The sequence below is a fragment of the Phaenicophaeus curvirostris genome, chromosome Z, assembly GCF_032191515.1.
Source record: "Phaenicophaeus curvirostris isolate KB17595 chromosome Z, BPBGC_Pcur_1.0, whole genome shotgun sequence".
In the NCBI taxonomy this organism is placed as follows: Eukaryota; Metazoa; Chordata; class Aves; order Cuculiformes; family Cuculidae; genus Phaenicophaeus; species Phaenicophaeus curvirostris.
In genome coordinates, this window is record NC_091431.1 from 66,793,445 (window position 1) to 66,818,710 (window position 25,266).

At 58.3% G+C, this 25,266-nt stretch overlaps 2 protein-coding genes across 3 annotated transcripts in view; one reads left to right on the forward strand and one right to left on the reverse strand.

Moving 5' to 3' along the window:
• Positions 1-7,855, reverse strand: part of CNTFR (ciliary neurotrophic factor receptor) — a 467,758-nt gene extending 459,903 nt beyond the window's left edge. The window contains exon 1 of the mRNA XM_069880946.1: positions 7,846-7,855. The gene's annotated coding sequence lies outside the window, so the exon portion shown is untranslated. The remainder of the gene's footprint in view (positions 1-7,845) is intronic.
• Positions 5,693-25,266, forward strand: part of ARID3C (AT-rich interaction domain 3C) — a 29,303-nt gene continuing 9,729 nt past the window's right edge. Inside the window, exons 1-7 of one of the 2 annotated variants that reach the window (XM_069880942.1) lie at positions 5,693-6,006; positions 18,145-18,217; positions 21,863-22,046; positions 22,256-22,500; positions 22,791-23,060; positions 23,238-23,327; positions 24,099-24,268. In XM_069880942.1, the coding sequence (XP_069737043.1) occupies positions 5,758-6,006; positions 18,145-18,217; positions 21,863-22,046; positions 22,256-22,500; positions 22,791-23,060; positions 23,238-23,327; positions 24,099-24,241 (1,254 nt within the window). In that variant the 5' untranslated portion in view covers positions 5,693-5,757 and the 3' untranslated portion in view covers positions 24,242-24,268. Of the gene's footprint in view, positions 6,007-18,144; positions 18,218-21,862; positions 22,047-22,255; positions 22,501-22,790; positions 23,061-23,237; positions 23,328-24,098; positions 24,515-25,266 lie in introns of those variants that run through there. The other variant, XM_069880941.1, reaches the window with a different exon arrangement.

Sequence of the window (25,266 nt, forward strand, 5' to 3'; positions counted from 1 at the left end):
TCCCTCAGGGGCCAGAGGATGTGAGCAGAACACATGGGAGGTACGCATCCTTTGGTACCCAGAGGCCAAGTGGGATTCCAGGGCACCTCAAAGGACACCAAACACCTGTGGGGTAGCCAAAGATGGGCAAGGAGACTCGGACATGAACACCTGCACTGTGGGTCAGGCTTGACATCAAGAAAATCAGGCTTGACATCAGGAAAAAGTATTTCACAGAAAGGGTCATTGGGCACTGGAACGGGCTGCCCAGGGAGGTGGTTGAGTCACCTTCCCTGGAGGTGTTCAAAAGACATGTGGGTGAGGTGTTCAGGGACATGGTTTAGTGATTGATGGGAATGTTTGGACTCGATGATCCAGTGGGTCCTTTCCAACCTGGTGATTCTATGATTCTGTCCCAGCTCAGCTGAAGTGACCATGAGTGGCAGCTTCCCGGAGATGTCACCAGGGAGAACATTGCCCATCAAATACCTTCCCCCTGCAGCTTGCTCTATCTTGCTGTCCCTCTGCATGCAGTGGTTATTGATCAGCCCATAGGATCTATCTCCCTATTTCTCCTGCGGTATCTCTCTCCTCCAAGTATCTCTCAATCTGCTCCGCTGTCTGCCGTGCCCGTCTATACCTCCAGTATCTATTTGTGCTGCCTCCAACGCAGCTGTCGATAGCCGTTTGTCTGGGGGATTTCTCTCCAGCGACGACTGTCACCAGATGCCAGTGGAGCAAAGATGCCAGGTAGGAGCATGGAGAGGACACAGTTCTGCTTGCTGCCCCAGGGAAAGCCTGAGCACAGACACACTTTGTGACACTTGTGCAGAGCCCCACAGCCACTGTCCTCACCATGAAGGCTCTAGGGAGGAACTGGGCTAGCTGGGCCAGGTCCCTTCGTGGCCATGCGCAGGGCAATAGGACTCAGTGCACCCCACACAGACCTTGGTGCTGCCACTAGCCAGCCTGGCTGCATCCCCCTGGGTGCCACATTGACTCAAAAACCCCAGCCCTGCCTTTGGGTGGGGGGAGCTTCTCCAAATGCTGGGATTCCTGCTGGGCTGTGGAGAGGTCCCATCACCATCACCACACCTGACTCATCCCACCTAGCCCAGCCTTCAACCCCAGTTCCCTCCCTGCCCTGGGTGTGCAGGGATGGGGCACAGCCCAGCACCCTGGGGTGCAAGGCAGCAATACCAAGAGGGGAGGCTGGATCCCTGCGCGGTGAAGACGGCACAAGTCCTGAGGAGTGGCTGGCCCTGTGGGTCCTTCTGAAATGGGGCTGGGTCATAACTTATCAGGGGCGACTCAGCAGGACAGCTAGCCAGCTGTCAGCAAACTGATGTTCAGGGCAGGCTGGCAAACGCTGGGAGGTCCCCTGCAGCAGTGGGATGGGATGGGATGGGATGGGATGGGATGGGATGGGATGGGATGGGATGGGATGGGATGGGATGGGATGGGGTGAGCTACAGCTGTCTAGCCCTGAAATGGGATGGCCGACAGCTGCTTTATCTCCTGTGCAAAGATAAACAGTGCCCGGGGGGCCCTGCAGGGTCGGGAGCTGCCCTGCTCTCCTACGGAAGGGACTAATTTTTCCAGGAGAGCCTCTCTGGTGAGGATGCTGCTCAGTGCTGAGCACTGCTGGGCTGCCAGGATCTCAAGGAGACCTGGGGATCACCAGTGCTGTGGAAGAACGAGGGACAGTTTCTCTGGAGACGCTTGCAGGGAAGCCAGAGAGCCCAGGAGCAGCAGGTTTTCCCCGCAAAGGGACGTATGAAGATGGCAGAGGCTCAGGCCAGGCTGAGGAGCCCGAGAGCGAACCCAGCAGCTGTTTCCGCAAGATGCTCCAGGGAAAAGGCAGTACTCAGCTTGTGCTGGGCTGTAAACAGCAGAAGTCCCTGGCCCCTGCACCACACAGGTGGCCTTAGATGGGACAGAGCCACCACCCATTGCCACCAACACCCAGAGCAGCAGCATGAGGTCTCAGTGACAACCTGCCCTGGCTGTAGGATAGGCCCAAAGTCACCATCCCGATGTCCCAGCGTGGCGGGATGATGATGATGCTTATTCCCCAGGGATCTGTGCAAGCCCCGCAGCTGCTCTGGCCAAAAATGCTCGGGGAAGAGTAGGCACCTCGTTTGCCTCCTGCCAAAGCAGCCTCCATAGAAGAGGGAGGTCAGGAAAGAACTGGCAGGCAGGCAGAGGGAGAGTGCAGGGACAGCCTGGCAGGGCTGCTGGCTTAGCAGGGACAGTGAAGTGGGGTGGGTGCAGCAGTGGGACCAGAGTGCTGTGTGCTTACCCCAGATCACGTCTTTGTCTGACGTTCTGTGTGGCTGATGGTGTCCTGGTGACTCAGTTTACCCTGTTGCAAGCAGGGGCACAGGGCAATCAGCAGCACTGAGTCTCTTCAGTGACAGAGGAGATGCAAGGCCTTATCCTGCCCATGCCAGGCAGGTGAAAGGAGCTCTGGGAAGCCTGTTTTGAGGGGGTTCGGACCATGTTGCCGTCTGATCCCTTCAACCAGGTTCTGGGCACATGCAGCACCCCTCAGGGGGACAACTTGATGGCCTCATCCCGCAGGCAGGTCTCAGGCTCCAGCTTGGGGTGCATTGTGGTGACCCTTCAGTTCTTGAACGTGGAGTTCTTGCACTTGCAGTTTGCAGGGAATGCCCCGTTATGCCTGCACGCAGATTGACAGTGTGGATACACACACACCCGCTTCCCCACACAGGTGTGCACACATGCACCTGCCTGCACACACCGCGCTCACCCCCACCTCTCCCAAGGCAGATCCCAGACACTCACACACAAAATGCACACAGCCAGCTCCCTGTGTGCACATCTAAGCACTTATCCTAACACACTGCACGTATTCAGCCCCTGTCACAATCCACATGGCTGCACATATGCATGTGCACGTGCAGAGCTCTGTGCAATGTATGCACGTCCTCCACATACACATGCCTTAAATGCAGTGTGCAAACACAACGTAAAAGCAGCGTGCACGCACGTATACATGCAGGGTAGGTCCTTGGTGGGTGTGCACAGGGTCCCCTGCACACACATGCAGCGCACACACCTGACGGGCATGCACAGTGTCCCTTGCACACACACACAGACCGTGCACAAATCCTCAGATACTCTGCCAGCACACATGCCGTGCACACTCAGCTCACCAAATGTGTGCACACACGTGCACGCAAGCACAGAATGACAGCATAGATGCTCAGACTCCCACAACACACCACCTCCTCCTAGCATACATGGGTATCCATGCGCACACAGACCCTCTGTATACGTTCGCAGCGGGTGCAGCACACACGGTCCACGCTCATCTCACTGAGTGTGTGTGCACAGACATACGCAAGCACAGAGTGACTGCACAAACACACACACTCATGCAGTGCGCTGCCTTCTCCCAGCACGCACAGGCATCTGTGCACATGTGCACACGTGTGCAATGGATGCAGTGTCCAGCTGCAGGGGTGCACAGACCCCTTGCACACCCCTCCTACGGGCTCCCCTCTCCCCACACACACCTGTACGCACACCTGGACCCCCTGCACGCCCTTCTCTGCACCCCCTCTCCCAGCACCCCCTATATGCACGCCCTGACCACCCCCTCCCATAAACACACACACCCATAAACACCCCCCACCCGCCCAGAAACACACTCAGACACACACCCAAGCCCAGACACAACTCCCCAGGCACAAACAAAAGCACCCAGAGGCAACACCCCCTTCCCACGCCCCCCCCCATCCCCTTCCGCGGCCCCAAGCACGACTGGCTCCCGGCGAGCCGGTCCCGGGACGATCCCTCGGGATTGCCGCAAGCCCGTCCCTCCCTCCCCCCCCCGAATGACTCCCTTGACGTGCGCCAGCAAATGGGAGCGGGGAGGGGTGTTGCTGCCTGCCTGCCACTTGTTGCAAAAAAAAAAAAAAAAAAAAAATCCAAACAAAAAAAAAACCAAAAAAAAAAAAGGAAGAAAGAGAGAGAGAAAGAAAGGAAAGGGGTGGGGGGAAATCCCACCCACCCTCATCTGCTGCGGAATAAAAGAAATATCGGCGGTCGCGGCGCCATGTGAGCGGCGGGCCGGGACCGGGCGGAGCAGCCGAGCCCCCCGGGACGGGGCGAGCCCCGCTCGGAGCCCGCGGCATGGTGGAAAACCCCAGCCTGGCGGGCAAAGCCGCCCTGGTGAGGGCTCCGCGCCGGGGGGGACGCGGAGAGGGTGCGGGTCCCCGAGGGGACGGGGTGGGAGACGTGGAGGGATGGGGGTGCCCGGTGGGAGCGGGGTGGGGGGTCCCCGGTGGGACGCGGAGAGGATGGGGTTCCCCGGTGGGACGGGGTCGGAGAGGAAGAGGGACGGGGGTACCCGGTGGGACAGGGAGAGGGTCCCCGGTGGGACAGAATGGGACGAGGGGAGGTTGGGGGACCCCAATGGGACGAGATCGGAGAGGTATAGGGATGGGGTACCCAGTGGAAGCGGGGAGGGGGTCCCTGGTGGAATGGGAGGGGAAGAGAGTGGGGGTCCCCAGTGGGACGGGGTCGGAGAGGAAGAGGGATGGGGGTACCCGGTGGGAGCGGGGTAGGGGGGTCCCCCGCGGGACGGGATGGGACAGGGAGAGAGTGGGGGTCCCCGGTGGGACGCGGAGAAGGTGGGGGTCCCTAGTGGGACGGGATCAGAGAGGTAGAGGGATGGGGGTCCCCGGTAGAAGCGGGGTGGGGTGTCCCTGGTGGGACGGGATGGGACAAGGAGCGGGTGGAGATCCCCAGTGGGACGGGATCCGTGGGAAGAGGGATGGGGGTGCCCGGTGGGAGCGGGATGGGGGTTCCCCGGTGAGATAGGGAGAGGTTATGGGACAGGATGGGACGGGGAGAGGGTAGGGGACCCCACTGGAACGCGATCGCAGAAGTAGAGGGACGAGGGTACCCGGTGGGAGCGGGATGGGGGGTCCCCGGTGGGACAGAGAGCAGGGTGAGGGTCCCTGATGAGACAGGATCGGACAGGGAAGGGGGATGGGAGCAGGATGGGGGTTCCTGGTGAGACAGAATGGGACAGGGAGAGGGATGAGGGTCCCCGGTGGGGCAGGAGAGGGCAGGGAGCGGAGTGGGTGTCCGTGATGGGAGCGAGAGGAGCGCTCTGGAGGACAGGTAGCCCGGTAGGACCGAGGCGGGCGGGGGGGGATCTCAGGGGAGAACGAGAAGGGGTCTGCGACGGGTCCGGGGGGTGACTAGGAGAACGCCCCCGGTGGGATTGTCGGGGCGGAGATCTCCGGGGGAAGCGGGGCGGAGGGGTCTCAGCAGGGCATGTACCGAGGAGGGGGGACAGGGAGCGGGGTGGGTGTCCCCGGTGGGACGGGGTGGGACGGGGAGAGGGTCCCCGGTGGGGCAGGATGGGCTGGGAAGAGGGTGGGGGTCCCAGTGTCCCGCAAAACAGCGACGGGGGGGGCGGGTGAGGGCCGGGGCCGGGCAGGGGGCTGGGTGGGGAGTAGGGAAGATGCCGGGTGGGACTCGTCGCCGGTGGAACAGGGATGGGGTCCCGGGGAGCAGGGAAAATGCCGGGTGGTCCCGGCGGGGGGGCTGCAGCAACTTTTGTGCCGGGGCGGGAGGGGGGGAGTCGAGGGAGGAGAGAGCGGGTGGGGGATGCTTCCTCCCCTCCCTCCTCCTCCTCCTCCTCCTCCGGCGGCGGCGCTGAGGCTGTCCCTGTGCCCGCAGGCGGCCGCCCCGCCGCGGGGCCCGGGGGCGGCGGGGGGGCTGCGCTTGGCCGCGGTGATGGAGACCCTGCAGCGGCAGCAGGCGGCCCGCCTGGCCCGCGGCCCCGACGGCGCCGCCCGACGGCCCCCGGCACAGCCCGGCCCCGGCCCCGGCCCCCAGCGCCGCCCGCCGCCCGCCGCCCCGGGGGGAGACCCCGAGGAGGAGGAGGAGGGCGAGGAGGAGGAGGAGGAGGAAGAAGAAGGGGAACCCCGCGAGCCGCCGCCCCCCCCGCACCACGAGTGGACCTACGAGGAGCAGTTCAAGCAGGTAGGAGGTGTCCGGGCGAGCATCCCCTCCCCCAGCCCACAGACTCGGGGTTCAGCTCTTCCCAAATGGACGTCGTTTATGCCCCCTCGCTGCCCCAAAAGCAAGCAACCCCGCTGCCCCGGGTCCCATCCCAGTGTCACCCCAAGAAGACATTCCCAGTACTCCCATTACCAACAGACATCACTGTGCCACCCTAAATGGGAGCGCCCCAGCCCCCCCAACCTCTACTGCCCCCCAGCCTCATCCCGGGCAAGCACAGGCAGTGCAACCCAGCACCGCTGTCCTGGAGCCCCGTCCTGCCCCAAACGGGCACCTCCTGAACGCTCCTCGCTGCGCCTGACCCTGCGGCCACCCTGACAAGCATCCCTGTGTGCTCCTTTCTCCCTGACACCAAGTCCTGTTCCACCCTGCCTCCTGTCCCTCGCCTTCCCCGGGAACCCTGCGCCCAACAGCATCACCGGGTGCCGAGTGTCCAGGCACCCCCGTGCTCCTGCCTCGACCCACACAGGCTCCATCCCCGGTGCTTGCTGTGATGGGCAAAACCAGGTGGCCTCTGTCCACAGAGGTTTTGTGGAGACAGGCAAGGGAGAGGATTCTGGTACATGGTCACCCCGAGGAGCTGGCAGGCTGTGCCACTGATCTTCCTTGTGTCTCTGCGAGGGCTGGGGTGTATTACTGCTGTACTACAATCAGTACTGTACTACTGATTCCTGGCTGGAGGGAGCAGCGTGGTGACCCTGTCACCTCACTGCTGGCACAGGGAAGACCTCTGTGCCACAGAGATCTGGTGCAGGAACAAGACTCCTGGAGCTTGTACATAGGGTGGAGGAAAGGCTTCTCTGGGTTTAATACGTGTTGATCCCTAACCGTGCTGGGTTGTACAAGCCCTGGTTTGCATGCATCAGGTGCTGCTCTGTGTGTGAGGGTGAGTGCGGGCGAGAGCATGGACTGCACAGCACCAGGTCGCGTTTGCGTTCTCCATGTGCTTGGCTTCGTCATGCAGGGAAAGAAGGGGGGTGCTGGTGTCAGGGTTGGTGACAGAGAGGATGCAGCAAAGGGATGGAGCAGGCAGAGATGCCCCCATGCAGGTGATGTGTGGCTTTTTAGGACCACTCTGCCCAGGGGACAGCGAGACAAGGGGACTTACTGGCTCGTCTGCAGTGGCTCTGGCAAAAGGGGTTGGGGACAGCAGCAGAGACACAACTTTCAGGTGCCGTGGGACCATGCCACTGCCTTTTCTCTTTTGAGATTGCACAGTGTGGTATTGGTTGGAGGGACCAAGGCTCACCCCAGCAAGTGGCTGCCTGCGAGGCAGCAGGTATGGGCAGCGTGTGCCCCACAGCTGTGCTTGGGGAGGCAGCTGGCACCCGACGCTGCCTCGAAAGCAACACGGGAAGGGCCAAGGTGGGTGCGCTGCACAGGCAGAATATCTTGTCCAGGAAGTGTTACATTACACCCTGCTGTGCAGAAAAAGGCTGACCGTCCGGTTCCTGGGGTCAGTCAGGAGGTGGGAATCAGCTCCTCCCTCCCAGGCCTGTGGAAGTTTTACACAGAGAAAACATCCCCGGCATTTCTCATCCTTCAGGCCCTGGCTGAGGCTGACCACGTTCTCTGTGTGGGACAGGAGCGAAGCTGCCAAAACGGTGTGAATACCAGGGAGATGGATGGCAAGGGAGATCCGGGAATAAATCATGTTGGGGGAATAAATCCTGCCACCACTTCCCAGGGTGATATCTGGCTACTTGCTTGCTTACTCTCTTTTTTCCCCTGACTCTGATCTGAAAGACAGTGGGTCCCTGCTCCAGAGATGCACAAGTGGGTTTCCCCATTTGCTGTCACATCCCAACCAGTCCAGGGGACAACAGAATATCTCTTATGCTCAGTACTCCTGGGAGCACAGGAATAAGGGGACTGACTGCCCCTTGATGCCTTAAATGAGGTGGGACAGAAAGAGGGGAAAGGAGTACCAGGACCAGCCCTGCCCTTGCACGGTGCTGCCAGGTACAGGCTGGTGGTTTGGGGCAGGCTTGGTGCTGGCTTGCCTTGGAGTCTGCAAGGTGGCTGTCACTCCTGTGATCATTCGGGAGGGGAGTGCTCCTGCCTAGGAGAACTATTACGTCCTCTGGCCCTTCCCAGGCTGCAGGGCTGTGCCTCGCCCAGCCTGGGGAACAGGTTCTCCACTCTTTTCAGGGGCTGAGTGAGGAGAGTAGCCGTTCTCCAGCTTTCGGAGATTTCCCAGGGGCTGGTCTGTGATGCTGTGGGGCGTGGAGGGACACGGGCTGTGTTTCCCACTGGGACCTCCTGCTTGAAGCTGTCCCATATCAGCATGGCAATGCTGTCATCACCCAGCACTGGTCTCAGGGTCATCCCCCTGCTGTCATCCCCCCTTGCTGTCATCCCCCTGAATGGGAGAGACAGCTAAGTGGGTGGTGACCGTCAAATCCAGGCTGGTTTGTGGAGGGTGCACAGGGAGCCACTTCCCTGGCTTTCGGCGGTGGAGGGTGGGGTGGGAGGTGGGTGAAGGACCAGCTGCAGGGGAGCGATCCATGCAGTGCCGTGATGCTAAGAATGGGCGCAGGGCATGAGGTCATGGTGGGGAAACCCACAGAGGGTTAACAAGCAAATGCCACTTCCCCCAATTTTATAGGTTTTCCAAGGTGACACTTTGGGGTTGGAGGGGGGACTGGCAGGACCTTTGCTCTGACCTGGGAGGGCTACTCTGATGTTAGATGATTGTGAGACCCCCCTCACCTCTGTCTCTTTGCATCAGCCCACAGCACCGATCTACGCACATTTGATAAGGATGGACGGGTAGAGACCTGGGCAAAGGTCTGGGAGGTCTCCCACATGCAGTGCTGCAGGACAGCCCCTGCCCTGGGGTGGAGGGTACCAGGCAGGGTCTGACTGTGTGTTACCCATAAACTTCCTCTTCCCTGGAGCCGGGGATGCCACCAAGTTGCAATGCTGCATTGCTGCATCACACGTTTGGCTTGGAGGGCACTGGGAAGAGCCCGGCATTGCTGGTGCGACCTCAGCCCCATCAATTCAGCTTTCGCCTCTGGAGAGCCATCCACAGACTTGAAGGTGCTTGCCCTGGTTTCCTCCAAGTCATGGAAGAGCAACGCCAGGACCCAGGGCTCCCCCCTCCCTCCCCAGGCTCTTCCCAAGGTGTCACCATGGGAAAGCCCCTGGCAGGAGGGTCATCTGGGTTTTGTGCCCAGCTCTCTAGCAGTGGGATGTTTGCTGGCAGGGTGTCCTCCATGCCAGGACCTCGCCAGTGCATTTGGACCTGTCTGGTTGTGGCTGGGGGGACTGGGACCTCCTGAAGCTCCTTCATCCCTGTCTGGGAGCACTGGGGGATCAACACCAGATGCCCCTTTTGGGACTCTCAGGTGTCTGGTGGCCTCAGTACTTAATTCAGGGATGGCTTGCATTGCCGCCAGATGCTTATCATCATCCTTGGCCAACTCTGTTGTGGCCATTCCTCTTCCCATCATGATGATGCACCTGTCCCATTGGTTTGTGGTGCCAGCAGGCACCTCTTGCACCCATTTACCCTTTCCATGCATTCGGAAGGGGCTCACTGGCTATGATTGGATGTGCTTAAAGCATGGAGGGGCATGCTCTGACTTGGCTGCAGCCCTCCATACCCTGGACATCCTGGTCTATCGGTTCCCCATCCCTTGCCTTGGGGTCACCCCAAAATGTGGTGGCAGGGCCGTATGGTGCTGGGCTTCCTACTTCTGCCTCCCCTTTGACTTCGCTTGCATGGCTGGGGAGACACAGGCAGTTCAGGAGGACGGTGGAGGGGTGGGAGGTCCCAGCCTCTGCCTCCAGCGCATCTTTAACCCAGGTGCAGGAACAACAACCTCAGGACTCCTGGGGCTAAATTAGAGGGTCTCTGATTACACTGCAGAATGGGGGGAACCGATGAACGTGGTGTTTGCTCCTGGCTGCAGCTTCCTGGAGGCTTCTCGCCGGCAAACCTGTGAGCAGAGCTCTGCCCTGAGTCTGGGACCACCTGCAGTGGGGAGGCAGCAAGGGTCAGCAGGCTAATCCCCAGCGGCAGCAGCTCTGGCACGAGTGCAGGGGCTGGGAGTGCATTTGCTGGTGGTCTCTGTGTGTGTCTGCATATGGACCGATGTGAATGTATGGACCATATAAGGGCTGATGTAAGTGTACGGGTGTGCCCACAGATTTCTGAACCCATGTGAGGGCTGATACGGGTGTGTAGACCCATATGAATGTCCAAGTGTGTAGGGATCATTCCCTGGGAGATCCTATGGCTATGTATGGATCCATATAAGTGCCCAAGTGTGTGTGAACTCGTGTGAGTGGTGGTTTGACCTATATGAGCGTCCAGATATGTGTGGGTGTGGCCAAGCATGTATGGACCCGTGTGTGTGTGTGTAGGCGTGTGTGTATGGCATCGTGCGTGTGCCCACATGCATACAGTGGGCTCACGTGTCTGACCACATTTGTGTGGGGGGGGGGGGCCCTGTGTAGTGTCCCAGCTTGTACAGACTCTCCTGCACATGCATGGACCACTGTCTACACGTATGGAGCAATGTGGACTCATGGGTGTTTGGGGCAGGGTTTGGGGGCTGAGCCTCCCTCCACAGGCTACCCCTGTGCCCCTCGCCCCAGCCTGCAGACCTGAACAGTCCTGGTGGTTGCCGGCTCCAGTCCCGTCACCCCTGTTGCCCCACAGGGCTATTCCCAGCCCCACTGCAGTCCGCGGATACTGAGAGTGTCTCAGCAGCTGCCACAACACCATATCCCAACCTGTGGGTCCCAAGGGCTTGGGGTCAGGGTCTCCAAAGAGGAGGTGTAAAAACTAATCAAGGGTGTGAGAATAAAAGCACCGTGGAAGGACAGGAGCACCAGCAGGAGTCCTTACCCTGCAGCTGTCCATGGCTCCCTCGCCAGCTGCTGCCCTGGAATTGGATGTGAGCGGGGTTTTGGGGAGGAATACACCCCATTGCTGGCTTGGGCCCTGGCTACCTGGCTATCCTTAACACTGGTTGTGTTAAGGATAGAAGTAAATCCCCTGTGCGGGTGGCAGCGGGCTGAGCAGGTCTGCAAGAGGGAAGTGGGATACTGCCCTAGGGATGTGAGATCTGGTCCCACGAGGGTGCCCGTGGGCATTTTACATCTGTGTGGGGGTGTGGAAGTGAGTTTGAGTGTGCATGGGAGTGAATGTGCATGGGAGACGGTGTGTACAGGGGACATGTGAACATGTACTAGGGAGAGAGGGAATGTCTGGGCATGCACAAGGTGTGTGTGCACACAGGGAAAGTGTGTATAGGGGCTGCAGGAGTGTGCGCACTATGTATGTGTATACGTGCAAGGGGGGAATGCATAGGGGATGTGTGAGCATGCACAGCAGATGTGCCTATCTGGACAGGGAGAGTGTACAGGGCACGTGTGCCCAGGGTGTGTGTACAAACGGAGAGGGTATAGATGTGTCTAGGTGTGTAAAGGGGATGTATGAATGTGCACAAGGAGTGTGTGTGCACAGGCACAGTGTATAAGGGATGCGTGTGTTTGTATGGAGGCTGTATGTGCGGAGGGAGAGCACGTATGTGGCTGTGTGAGTGTGCATGATGGGGAGGATTAGCCCCAGGAGAGTGTCTGGAGGTGAGCATGCACAAGGACAGCACGCACACATGTGCATGTGCAGAGCAAGCTGGGGGCTGTGTGAATGTGTGGGTTGGGGTGCACTGGGTACACAAGTGTGTACAGAGCGAGCATGTTGAGTTCTGTACCTGAGAGCTGTGGAAACATATCACCTGGGGCACAGGGCACCCACCGGGGGTGACCATGCTGGTGGGGCTGTGTTCCCCCACTGTAGGCTGTAGCTTGAGGCTGCTCCATCCTGGATCCATTGTCCACATCCTCTGTCCAGGGGTGGGGTGGGAGCAAGCACCAGCCCCAGAAGCCCTTTATGCTTGGGTACACGGCTCTTCTCATAATGGCAGCTGGGGTGTCCGGCACTGGGTGAGCACCAACCCTTCTCCCTCTGTTGTCCCTTCAAAGTGGCCAGAGGAAGAGGATAGGGCTGGAGGTGCACAGGCTGGTCAGTGTGCAGCTGGTGCGCATCTCAGGTGCACCCCCAGCCTTCTAGGGGACACCTGGGCACCTATAGTGGGTGTGCGCATGCATGTCCCTCGGGGGACACCTGGGGTGTTGCTGGCACTCGAGGTGGGTGCGTGGCTCCAGTCGCCCTAGGAGGGATGGAGTGGGAGGCAAGGACAGAGCAGGAGGCAGAGGTGGAGGGGAAAGCGAGGATGGAGTGGAGGCAGCGGTGTGGCAAGCGCCAGCAGGTCAGGGAGGTTAACCCGAACAAATCCCCTCATTGACTCCCTGCCTGCTCAGCCATGAACGAGTAACAAGGGGCCAAGCGTGGGGGACGTGCACTCGCCCGGAGTTGGGACCCACCCCCCATGCCACAGCCCCCACGCAGGCGGATACAGGATGGTGGGACAGGGCCATGGACAGTGCCTGCAGTGGCACCACGCTGCACGTTTCCTCTGGATACATGGCTCCAGCCCTAGGGCGAGTCATGCTGGCACCCCATGCCTCAGTTTCCCCTTCTGCGAAACGGGCTGGGAAGAAGGCTGGGGACCCTGTGAGTGCTCCCCTTCACCCCAGCGCCAGGCAGCGGGCAGGGGGCTGCCATCCCCAAGGACAGTGCTGCCAGCAAACAGTTGCTCACCTTGTGCGAAGCCGGGTTAATGTTTGCAGCAGGCAGCTCTCCCAGGAGCGGTGGCGCCTGCCACGGTGGGGAGAGGGGTTTAAATGACCTGCTGGATCTGCCGCATTATCATCGCTGATTAAACCTGCTGCTCTATAAAGCACCGTTAAATATTAAGCATGATGAAAGGCTTTGGGGAGGGAGCCGCGGTGCTGGAGGGGGCTCTGAGTGGGGGTATCCAGTCACACCAGTGGGGTGACCGCCGAGACTGGGGATATTGGGCTGGGCAATCCTTCCAGTGCCCACTGGGGCTATGAGTTCAGGGTAGCAGCCCCCCATCAAGAGCCAGCAGTGCCTTTGAATGCAATTGGAGTCCAGGCGAAGCCATCCTGTAACCATTAACTTATTAACGGCGAGCAGTGGAGGCAAGCGGTGGCTGGCAAGGTCAGGGGGGTGGTTTGTGCCCAGCAGGGAGCAAGCTGCTCCCCAGCTCCAGGGCCAGGGGGCTGAACCTTCAAGCTCTCAGCTCCCTTGCGTCTACCCCGTGGTGAGGGGAACAGTGAGGGGCTCTGGCTGTGACTGTTCTTGGGGTCTGTGCACTCTGGAGCACTGTGCACTACTGGGAATAGCCAGTTCTTATGTTTTCAAGCCTGAGGGGTAAACTGAGGCACTGACAGCTTTCCTGTGTCTTCATCCCGTCAGAACGTGGAGGGACACACCTGAGTGTCTGAGTACCTGGCCGTGCACCATCTCCCTGGGCAAGGAACCAGGGACTCCTGGCTCAGAGGCAACCGTAATGCTCTGGAGTGGTGCAAGCACCCCCGAACAGCCCGTCAGCAGTTAGCCAGCTGTGGTGTGCAGCTGCACCCCAGGGCACTGGCGGGGTGCTCAGGGATGAATGTTGCCTGAGCTCCCTGCGTGAATAGTGACCAGATGGAAAAATTAGCAGTGTGGCTAATCAATGCGGTGCATATTAAGCGGCTTGGGGTTTGGGGGGAGGTTTGCGGGATGTGAGGCAGGGGGGAGCCAAGCAGGGTCTGGGATCGATATGGCTCATATTAAGTGGATTAAATCCTGGTTGCTGATCTGAGCCCTCGCTGCCTGCAGGAGGTGGCAGCCAAGCAAGGGCTGCGGGGGGTCCCACTGCAATCGTTTCCCCTTGGCAGCAGAGCCCTGGGGCAGGGAGGGGGTAGCTCCCCGGGGCAGGGCAGCCTGGAGGTGCCTGAGGGATAGCTGAGCACCTCGCCACATCCCTCCTCTGTCTAGGGGATCAATCAGGCTAAGGGGTGCCAGGGACCCCAGCTCCAATCCTACAAAGTCCCCCAGCTCTGGGAGAGGCATCTCCTGGGTCAGTGAGAGGTGCTAACGATGCTATTTAATTGGGGCGAGGAGGAGGGGGAGGCCCAAGGTCTATTGCCGTCCCTTCAATAAACCATGTTCGACCTGCTGACCTTTAACCTGCCTGACAAGCCCCGTTATCCCCATCCCTTAAGGAATATAGACATCGCCATAGCAATAGGATGACAGGAAGGAGCAGGGTCCCCACTGCTGCACCCATGTAGGGTAGGGGCAGACACCCATCCCTGGCCCTGCACCAGCACCTGGCTGAGCGGCAGTGCTGGGCAGAGGTGAGGCAGTGCTGGGGGTATTGCAGCTTTTGGGGGGCCCAAGCACCTCGGGTGCCGTCCCCCGGGTCGGCAGAGCAGAGTTGCGCTGTGCGCTGGCGGGATATTGATCCCTGGGCTTGACAGTTTAATACTTCTGTTTATAGAGGAATATAGTTACATCGATGGCGTTAAATGAGTTACTAATTATATCAATACAAACACGATTAAAAGGGTACTTGCTCATAGGTCACCGCAAGCAGGAGCTGCTGCTAGGGTTGCACAACTGCCCCTGGGCAGGGTTTGCCTGGCTGCCTCGAGGTGCATGGTGGGGGGATGCTCTGGGGTGGTGTGTGCCCCTGCGGGAGCTGGGGGTGTTCATCCAGGAGGGCTTTACCCATCTGGGGTTGTGCATGCCTGTCTAGCATTGTGGGTCCACGTATGTGGCTGTGCATACCTACCTAGGGTTGTGTGTTCCAATCTGGGGTTGTGCAAACACATACAGGGTTGTGCATGTCCATCTGGGGTTGTGCAAACACATACAGGGTTGTGCATGTCCATCTGGGGTTGTGCAAGCCCGTGTGGTGTTGTGCACACGCTTATAGAGTTGTGCATGCCTGTCTAAGGTTGTGCGTGTCTGTCTGAGGTTGCTCGTGCTCATGCTCATGCCTGTTGGAGGTTGTGCCTGCCCATCTGGGGTTGTGCACACATACACAGGGTTTTGCATACACCTACGGGGTTGCACGTGCTCGTGCAGGATTGTGCACAGCCACAAAGGGCTGTGCATGCTCTCCCAGGGTTGTGCCTGCCCGCCTGGGGTTTTGCATGCCTGTAGCAGGCTGTGCGTGTCCAGACATGGTTGTTTGTGCCTGCGCAGGTTGTGTGTGCATGTACAGGGTTATGCACACTCACACGATGTTCTGTGCACCCGTGCAGGGTTGTGCATGCCAGTTCAGGGTTGTGCGTGCTTGTGCAGGGTTGTGCATGCCTGTGCAAGCTTGTGTGTGTCACTGAGGGGGTGTGTGTGCATGCATAGGGTGGTGCACACACATGTATGGAGTTGCGTGTGCCCATGAGGTCTTGTGCATACCCATGTGGAGCTGTACGTACCCACACAAAGCTGTGCACACTCGTGTGAGCCCACACAGGGATGCACATACTCCTGTAGAGTTGTGTGTGCTTGCGCACAGCTATGTGGGGTTATGTAAGCCTGTGTGGGGCTTCGTGCACCGAGATTGGGGTGGGGGGGGGTGTCCCCACAGAGATTGTGTATGATCCTGAGGCATTGTGATCTGCCACTTAGATGGTTAGTCCCCAAGTGAGGTGACAGGGACAACCATGGTGCCCAGAGTGCAGGAGGAGGAGGGTGAATGGCAAGGCCAGGTGCCCTGGGTAGGGGATGGAGCTGGCTCCTTCCTCAAGAGTGGGTGGGGGTGTCTGGTGGTCCCTCCATGCCTGGATGCTGTGCTGATGGCACTCCAGTGAACCTGTGGCATGTGGATCCCACTGCTAGTCTTGGCTGGGACCCAGCCCACCCTCCATCAGCAAGAATCCCTCAAAACCACCTTGTCTCCAGCCTGAGTATCCCCAAATCTCACAGGATGACCAGTGCATCCCCTGTTACTCAGCTCCACTTTTGTCTCCACTTAAAAGCCGACCTTTGCTCCCCCATTGATGTAGTCTGTTTTTGCGTCTCAGTGCCCCACAGATAAAAGGTTAGAGGTTAATCAATGGTGGAAGAATAGATCCCGGTGCTTGGAGGTCACACCTGTTTCAGGGGCTGGAGGCAGTGGTGGCACATGCTGATATAACCCTGCCTGCCTTGATGGGAGCAGGAGTGTGAGCTGCACCTGGAGGTCCAGAAGAACTGTGGGTGCAGCTGAGCTCAGGGTACAGGAGCCCCACTTCAGTATTGACCTTTCAAGAAGGCGGTGTTTTCATGCCGCAATGGGATGAGCTGATTTTGGGGGTTTGCTCCTGCTTTGAGAAGCCAGGAGATCACAGGGTGTAGAAACAGGCTTGGTATGGAGGTGGGGGTCAGAGCCCTGCTGCAGGCAGAGACAGGCAGGGCTCACATGGCCTTCCCCGGGGCAAAAATCAAAGCAGCCACCCTGTACCTCTGCTTCCAGCCTGACCTAGTTACTGTAATCGATGGCTCAAGGAGCTCCTGAGAAAGGGCAGGCGATGGAGAGGGGGACAGCAGGTCAAGGAGCTCCATGGTGGAGAGGAGGGACTGGGTGCTGGCATCCAGGGGTTGCATCACCCTGAGAGCACGTTCTGATAGGAGGGGACAGGTAGGTGGCACCCAGAAGGCAAGGAAGGAGCAGGGGTGGAGGACCATGGAGTGGCTCTGAGTTGGTCAGGCAGCACTGATGGGTGTGGAGGGAGACAGGCAGTAGCACCCATAGACTTAGGAACAAGCTGTTGGCATCCATCTTTTAGAGAAGGGACAGGCAGCTGGCACCCATGGGTTAGATGAGGGACTGTGTTCAGTGATGGGAACTGTAGGGTGTCTGTAGTAGCATCCCTGTGTGTCCCCTTGTCTTCCTGTCCTTGCATCCCCACATCTCCATGTACCCCAAGTCCCTGGATCCCCACATCCCTATATGCTCGCGTCCCTGCATCCCCATAGCTCTGTATTCATATGTCCCCATCATATCCCTCTATCCCTCCTGTTATAAACAGACCCTGGAAACTAAAATTCTGAGAGTTTAAAATATCTCTTTTATTAGCTTGTTTTTTACACCCCTTCCCCACATCCCCATGTCCCCGCAGCCTGACACATCCCTACAGCCCAGCTTCCTTTATCTGCCTGGTGAATGATGTGCTGTGTGGAGGCGGGGGTGCTCCCTTTCTATTGGTTTTTAACAGCCTTTCCCAGCACAATTGTTTTTTAAATGATTCTTATTTTGTGCCTGACTTTGTTTTCCAGCTTGCATTTCTTTGTATATGTTTTGGAAATCCATTCTGGACTGCTGAGTTTTGTTTCTTTTCAATGGCTTTAAATTCTTACCAGGCTCGCTGGGAGGAATTGGTGTCTATAGCGCCTTCGATTGGTGCTAATTTTTCCTTCATGTGCTCTGACTTTTACTGCTGGGCCATCGATCTGGCGGGCTCCAATTTGTCATGGTCACCCAGGCGCTGTGCTGGAATCAGGCAAGCCCTGGCTTTCGCACACAGCTGGCGCTTCGGGTCCCTGGTGTCGGGGCTGCGCTGGCCTCCCTGGTGCTGTCCGTCAGCTCGGCCTTGGGGATTGTGTCCGTTTGTCCAGAGCTGAGTCCATCAAATACACACGAGCACAACTGTAGAAGTGTGCACGTGCACACTGACCAGCTTACAGACGCATCAATGTACTCACCAACTTGCTGGCATACACGTGCACCAGTGTTGGTGCACACATGGTGCTGCACGTGCCGTTACGTGTTCGTGCACTTGCACGCAGGGCACACTCATTTGGTTTGCACACACACACATGGCGGGAGGTCCTTGTGCCTTGCAGCGATGTATCACTGCCGTGCTCACACCTGGATCCCTGTGCACAGCCAAGGAAGATGGGTTTAGGGTCCCCATGCCTGGTCAGGGTTGCTGGCCTCTTCTCCCAGGTGACAGGGGGCAGGACAAGAGGGAATGGCCTCAAGCTCCACCAGGGAAGGTTTAGGCTGGACATTTGGAAAAAATTTTTCATGGAAAAGGTCATTGGGCACTGGAACAGGCTGCCCAATGGAGAGATCAGTTCTGTGCCCTAAAACAGGCAGGATCCTTCTTCTAGCACTACCTCCATAGCCAGGCATGCCGTTGTATGCTGGCAGCACTGACCTCTCTCTCTCCCACTCCCAGCTCTACGAACTGGACGAGGACCCGAAACGCAAAGAGTTCCTGGATGATCTCTTCGGCTTCATGCAGAAGAGAGGTAAAGGTGGGTGGCTGGGATGGACACCACGGGCACCTCTGGCCCAGCTGCCTGGGGAGGGGCTCACGTTGTGGTCCGCTGGGGAATTGAGCTGCTGCAGGTCTCCTACAAGCCCCCCAGGCAGGTCTTGCAGGGTCTCCCCGCCACCATCTCCTGCTCAGACACATGCACATGCATAAACTCAGCAGATTTGACGCCGTTGCTCCAGGTGGACCCCCCAGCACAGGTGCTGCTGCCAAGAGGGGCTCTCCTGAGATCGGCCTGATAGAGATGCCTATTAGTGATGCCCAACAGTGATGCCCATGAGCATATTCCTTGGTGACAACCATTCAAAAAGCCCATTTATAATGCCCATTATCAGTGCCCATCTGCAGATGATGCCAGAGAGTGATGCGCTTAGCAGCGTTAATTAGTGGTGCTGGTTCTTGCCCCCCTTTAGTGTTGCCCAGTGAGGGTGTCCATTACTGGCACCTCTTGGTGATGCTCACAGTGCCACCAGAGTGGGGTCAGTGATCTGGGCAGCACTGGCCGCCCAGGGGTTAAGGGCTTGGCAGCCACCCCAGCCACATCGGAAATCTTTGCTATCGGCATGGGGGGCCAAGCCAGCTCCCAGGGACTCAATAAATGCTTTAACCTTCGCCCTCCCCGGCTGGGCCTGTGACAATTAAAAGTTGCCGAGTGCGGGCGTGTGGCCGGCTGTATTAATTAGAGCCTTTTGCTGGTATGTGGATTAATGAACACGCCGCTCAATAGCCAGTAAACCCCAGGCAGAGGTTAATGCCAAGCTAATTAACAGGAGAAGGCTGGGGGGGGAGCAGGGATGGGAGTAGTGGAGCTGGCTGTGTGCAGGTTGAGGGTGGGCAGAAGAGGTCAGTTGCCCCCAAGTCGTACCCATGGGAAGGGTGGTGAGGGTCCCTACCTGCCCTTGGGGCAGCAGTGATAGTTTTTTGAGTTGGGCTGAGACCCCAAAAACTCACTTCAGTCAGGGCTGTGCTGCAGGGGACTGGGATGGCCACGGGGCTCACACTGGAGCCCAGCTGGAGGCAGGGGGGGTCTGGGTACGGGCTGATGTGTGTCCCTGCTCCCCTTGGCCCTGGTGCTGGCCTGTGGGGAGCAAGTGGGAGCATCAGTGCTGCCTCAACCCCCTCACCCCCCCAACCCCTGCATCCATCAGCTGCAAGATTCATGGGCTGTTTGGTGGCTTCATTATCTCTCTCTCCAGAGCTAATTAACTCCCTCACCATTGGGGTTGGGGCTAATTAAGCAAACGCCTGGTGATGCAGGGAGGAGGGAGGGAGCCTGATGCTTCTCTGTCAATGCTGCTCCTCATCCTTGTGTTTATGGCCATTCCAATCCTGTCCCCTCTGTCCCACACCTCCCCGAGCGGGTGGCATCTCCTCAGGGAGGGCAGTCAGGGGTGTGGATGCAGGTGTGTGGATGGGAGTGTGCATCCACCTGTTGGAGGAGTCGGAATTTTGGAGCTGGATAACAAAGAGAAATGGGATGAGGGGGGCAGGGAGAGCATCCTGGGGTCATCAGGAGCTGGCTGAGAAGCAGCAGCCGTGAGCAGGTGCAGTTGCTGCCATTGCACCCAGGGGTACATGGTCTGTGTCCCTGCGGTGGTCCAGGAGGTGGTTGGTGCCTGTGGGGTGAACCTTAATGAAAGGGGGAGCATCCTCTCAGTCGTCTGTCAGGGCATTTATCAGTGGGGTGGAAGGTGAGTGAGGCTGAAATATGGGGAGTGCCCAGCTGTGGGGGGACATGGGTATCCCATGGTACTGGGCAGGTCACCCAGTGGTGTGTGGGGGTGACTGCTGGAAGAGATCTGGGGGACCACAGATGAGATGGAGGTGATACCATCAACCCCATCAGACATGGGGTGCAGGCGGCAGGGCACATTATTCCAGTGCCCCAACCTCCATGGCACCCCTGAAAGTGGTGAGCTGGGATATGGGGACACTATTTCTGCTTTTGCTCACAGGGCATCCTTCCCTCCTCCCTCCCCAGCCTCCCAGGTGAGCCAAGGGCCCTGCAGATAACATGGGGCCATTAATCAATCAAGGAGCTAATTGCAGCACCACAATGGCCGCATCATCTCCCCAGGCTTTTGTGCTGCTTGCCCTGGCTGGGGTGGGGGCCATCATTCTGCGGGGATGCAGACAGATCCCTTTGTCAGTGGGACGGGCACCAGCTGCCCGCCTTGCACAGTCCTGAGATTAATGGGGAGCTGCTGTCATTAGCCATTGTTGGCATGTTGAGGTGATGGGGAGCCCTCGAATTGGCCCCCACCCTAAGGTGATTGGGCTGGTGTTGCAGACCCCTAGCAAGGCTTGTGAGGGACTGCTGGCAAATATCAAGCCAATATCTCTGCCTTTTTCCCAGGAGGATAAACTCTCCCCATTCCCAATCAGGCGAACAACACAGACACAAAAAAAAAAAAAAAAAAAAGTTAAATGAACTCAGTAAAGGAATAAAAAGAGCTCATTTTTCAGGCTTATGTGAAGAAGCCAAGCCAATATCAGGGCCATAAATTAGGATGCTGGAGGATGGCGGTGAGTGACGGCTTCGTTTGAGGGGCAAAGCGCAGCTGTGACAGCCTCCCCTGGCGAAATAGATGGCTTTCCAATACCACCCGCCGCCCCGCAGGAGGAATAAATATGGGGTAGGATGGGACAGGATAGAATAGGATGGAATGCTCATCCCCTCTTGCCCTGCTGCAGCTCCCAGCCACTGCCCAGACTGTTACCCCAAGGCACTGTGGGGCAGAGCGAGGCTGTGGGGCTATTTCAGGGTACTGGGAAAGTGAAGAGGGGGTTGTAAACAGACACGGTAGCTGTGAGGACCGTGCTGATCCATGCTGGGCTCACAGAGCCCTGGTGACCCCATGTCTCCTTGCCCCATGGCCTCTGCGAGAGGGTGATGCTACAGGACTGGGGTTCAGGGTCTCTACGTGAGGGCTTTTGAAGGGGAGTTGGGTTCAGGTCTCTTGAGGTGAGGTACTGAAAGCCTTTAAGGTGTTGAGAAGCTGCTATGGGGAATCTGTGGGGTAGGGAGTATCTCCAGGGGCACCTGGAGGAGTCCCTCTCTGTGGGGCTGAGTGAAAACCTCTCTGCGGGGAGGCTATAGGGTAAGTCCTTCCAGAAGGGTTATGAGGAGAGTCCTTCTTCAGAGGGTTGAGTCCCTTTATGATGTTTAGATGGGATCTCTTTAGAAGTTCTGAAGCGGGGCAGGGGTTACAGGGAGAGTCCTTCTAGGGTGCTCTGAGAGATCTCAGGGAGACACACTCTATACAGAGCTGTAAAATCTTATCTCAGGGGCTCTGGAGGAAGCACTTCACCCATCTCACGGTGTCCCCCACAACCCAGCTGAGAGTGCACCCAGTCCCACCACCAGCTTCTTCTGTGGGAGCCGTGTGCCAGCATCCTGGGGTCTGCCCTTCACACAGACATGGTGCTGCTCTTCCAGGCACTCTGTGGTCCTGCCTGCATCCCCTGTGCCCATGGGTCCTTACCCAGGCACAAAGAGAAGCCTCTCCCCTTGTAGGACACCCAGTACCTGCAGTGGCAGTGGGGCTGTGTCCCCAGGGAGTGACAGTCTCCCCGAGTTCACTCCACACCCTTTCCCTCCTCCTCACGTGTCTGGAAGGGACGCCCGTGAACCGCATCCCTATCATGGCCAAGCAAGTCCTGGACCTGTACACGCTCTACCGACTGGTGACAGACAAAGGTGGCCTGGTCGAAGTTATCAACAAGAAGATCTGGCGGGAGATCACGAAGGGCCTCAACCTACCTACCTCCATCACCAGTGCTGCCTTCACCCTCCGCACGCAGTGAGTGCCCGGTGGTCGCAGTGGGTACGGGGCACCCACACTGGGGCACCCTCTGGCTCCGATGTCCCAGAAAGCCAAGTGGGGTCTGTCATGCCGTGCCCCAAAAGGGGATGGAGGGCTCTGCTCCTTCCCAGGTGCCACCTCCAGCCTGGTCCTGCTCAGCACAGAGGTGCGTGGTGCTGAATCTCATCCTGTCTCTCCCTGTTCAGATACATGAAGTACCTGTATCCCTACGAATGTGAGAAGCGGGCGCTCAGCTCTCCGGGGGAGCTCCAAGCCGCCATCGACAGCAACCGTCGGGAGGGACGGAGGCAGACTTTTGGCACGGCACTCTTCAACTACTCACCAAGTGGCACCCCAACCCTGTTGGGCTCCCCCAAAATGCCTCTGCCAGCTCTTAGCATCTCCACACACAGCTGTGGCCAGCTTGGACAAGTGCACGCTGTTAAGAAAGGTGAGTGAGGAGAACATCTGGGTGTCTCTCCCCAGGCATAGACACTGCTCTGGCAGCAGGGCTGTTCCCTGTGTGCTCTTGCCCTTCTTCACCTGGGGGGGAAAAGGAATATTTTTATTTATTATTTAGTCTCTCTCTGGAACTGAGAAAGCTTTATTTCTTCTTACTTTGGAGAAGGACCAAGCTTAGATGGGTGGTGGCACGCCCTGCCCCATGCTGCTGGGTTGGAAGGGGCACCAGCTGGGGATGATGAGATGAACAGACCTGCTGAGCTCTCTCTGTTCTTGCAGAGGACGGCGTGCTGGCAGCAGCAGTGCCAGGGCGCATCGCTATCCCAGTGGGACTGGCTGGCCACCATCTCGCAGCGGCCCAGGCAGCAGCTGCTTCACAAGCAGCAGTGCTGGAGCAGCTGCGGGAGAAGCTGGAGACAGGGGAGCCTCCAGAGAAGAAGGTGGCCCTGACGGCAGAGGAGCAGCAACGGCTGGTGCAACACGCATTGCAGCACAACCTCCTGGCCGTGGCCTCACAGTTCCCCATGAACGTCAAGATCTCCAACCGAGGTAGCAGGATGCAACACAGCAGCTTGGGGCACCTCATTCCCTGGCACCCCAGGAGAGAGCAGCAGTGGCTGGAGAGGAGCCGGGATGCCCAGAGAGACCGGACCCCCGCTTCTCTCTCTTGGGTAGGTTCTTGTTTCTGTTTCTCTTAATGCTCATATTGGTATTTCCTTTCCCCAGATGACAGACAGGAGACCGCATTGAACCTGTCCACCAACGGCATTAGCAGTATCAACATGTCAATAGAAATAAATGGAGTTGTCTACACAGGTAAATAGAAGGGCCGCTTGGCCTGTGTAATTGCGGCCGGGAAATCCAATAACTTATAGCCACTGCCTGGCCAGCAAGTCCTTCCTTCAATCTGATGTCTTTACTATAAAATCCATTGTAATGAAGTGGCAGGGCCTGGGGAGAGGGGGCAGGAGAAGGAGGGGTCAGTGAGGATGGAAATTTGTCCCCAGCAGGGACTAGCAATGAAGGCCCAAAGTGATGGATGGACAGATGGCTAGATGGACAGACAGACAAATGGACTTGGGCTGAGAAGTGCAAAAAGGCACCTGGGGTCATCCTGCAGGCAGGGCTTGGATTTGTGCTCACCCTGATGTTGGTGTGCCCAGAGGGTCTCTGGATGTATGGGTTGCCTGGTTGCAGAGCATGGAGCTGAGTGCAGGGGTAGATGATAAAGTGCTTTTCTGGAGCAGAAGCTTCTTCATGGTGCCAATGTGCATGTACCGGGCTAAGCAGTTCACCTCATGTCCTTAGCTCCCTGGCTGCCCCACCGAGACACCCCCAATTAGAACTGATGGCTAAATATTTGAGCTGGAAATGTTAATCAGCACACAGGATGGCCAGCCAAAGGGTCCAGGGCCACCCGAGGGGCTGCCTCATGTGGGTGGTTTGGAGGGGCCAGGGGATGCTCTGAGGGTGATGGACGAGGGGTCTGGAGCCCCAAGGGGTGTTGGTCTCATACTCCCTGGCCTGGGTGCTGGGGTTCAGGCAACCAGAGCCCCCAACCCTAACCTCCTTACTCTTGCTCCCTAGGCGTCCTGTTTGCCCGCCGGCCCACGATTCCCTCAGCACCTGGTGGAGGGAGCACCCAGAGCCGTCTGAACCCCGTGCACACCCCAAATCCACTGCTCCCAGCCCCCTCGCACAGCCACACTCCCAGCAGCACCTCACCATAGGGGAGATGCCCCCCCACCCCAAAAGCAGTTTAGGGTCCCCAGGGCCTGGGAAGATGAGCTGTGGGACCCATCTGGGCCACCAAGGTGGGATGGAGGACCTGAAGGTACCTCTTGCTGCAATACTGAGCTGTGTCCGTGCAAGGCTGTGGGTACCAATGTGGACCCTTCTGTCCCTTACTCAAGTGTGTGTGACCCCTTCCCCACACGTGCCCTCTGACACATGCACCGTCCTTCCCAGGCGCTGCACCCAGCTCAACCACCGTACAGCTCCTGCCTGCCTGGGGCACCCCCAGGACCCACACACTGCAGCCCCACACACTGCAGCCCCTACGCATACCTCAATGCACACACTGTGGACCCTGTATCCATCTCAGTGCACACACTGTGGACCCCATATCCATCTCAATGCACACACTGTAGACCTTATACCCACCTCAGTGCACGCTCTGTAGTCCCTGTACACACCTCAGTGCACGCACTGCACCCTCCACACAGCCACACTCAATGCACACCCTGTTTCTCTTGCATATTGTCTTTCCTATACACATCTCTATGCACACTCCCCGCATCCACTGCATCCAATACACACCACATCCCCTATACACACCCCACAGGGCACACCCTGCATCCCCTATGCACACCCTCGGTGCCCACATTACATCACCTGAGCACACCCTCAGTGTGAACACTGGATTCCCTACACCCTGCAGCCCCTATGCCATGCATCCCCGATACACGGCACCCCCTACCCACAGCAGACCCCTGGACACAGCCCTCCCACACTGCTTTGGCTTGGTGCCTCCGCCCTGGGACACCCCCAGGGTTCTGGGTGTCCCCTGGCAGCCCCAGGGTGGTGGCACCTCAACCCCTCAGGTCCTCAACTCAAGGAGGTTGTCCTGGGGGGCAGATATTGGGGATACTGGTGGGACTGGTGGGAGTGTATTGTGTGGGCTTGTTAGGTGGGGGTGAATCTAATGGGGATAGAGATGGGGATGGGGATGGGGCTTAATATTGGGGTAGGGCTT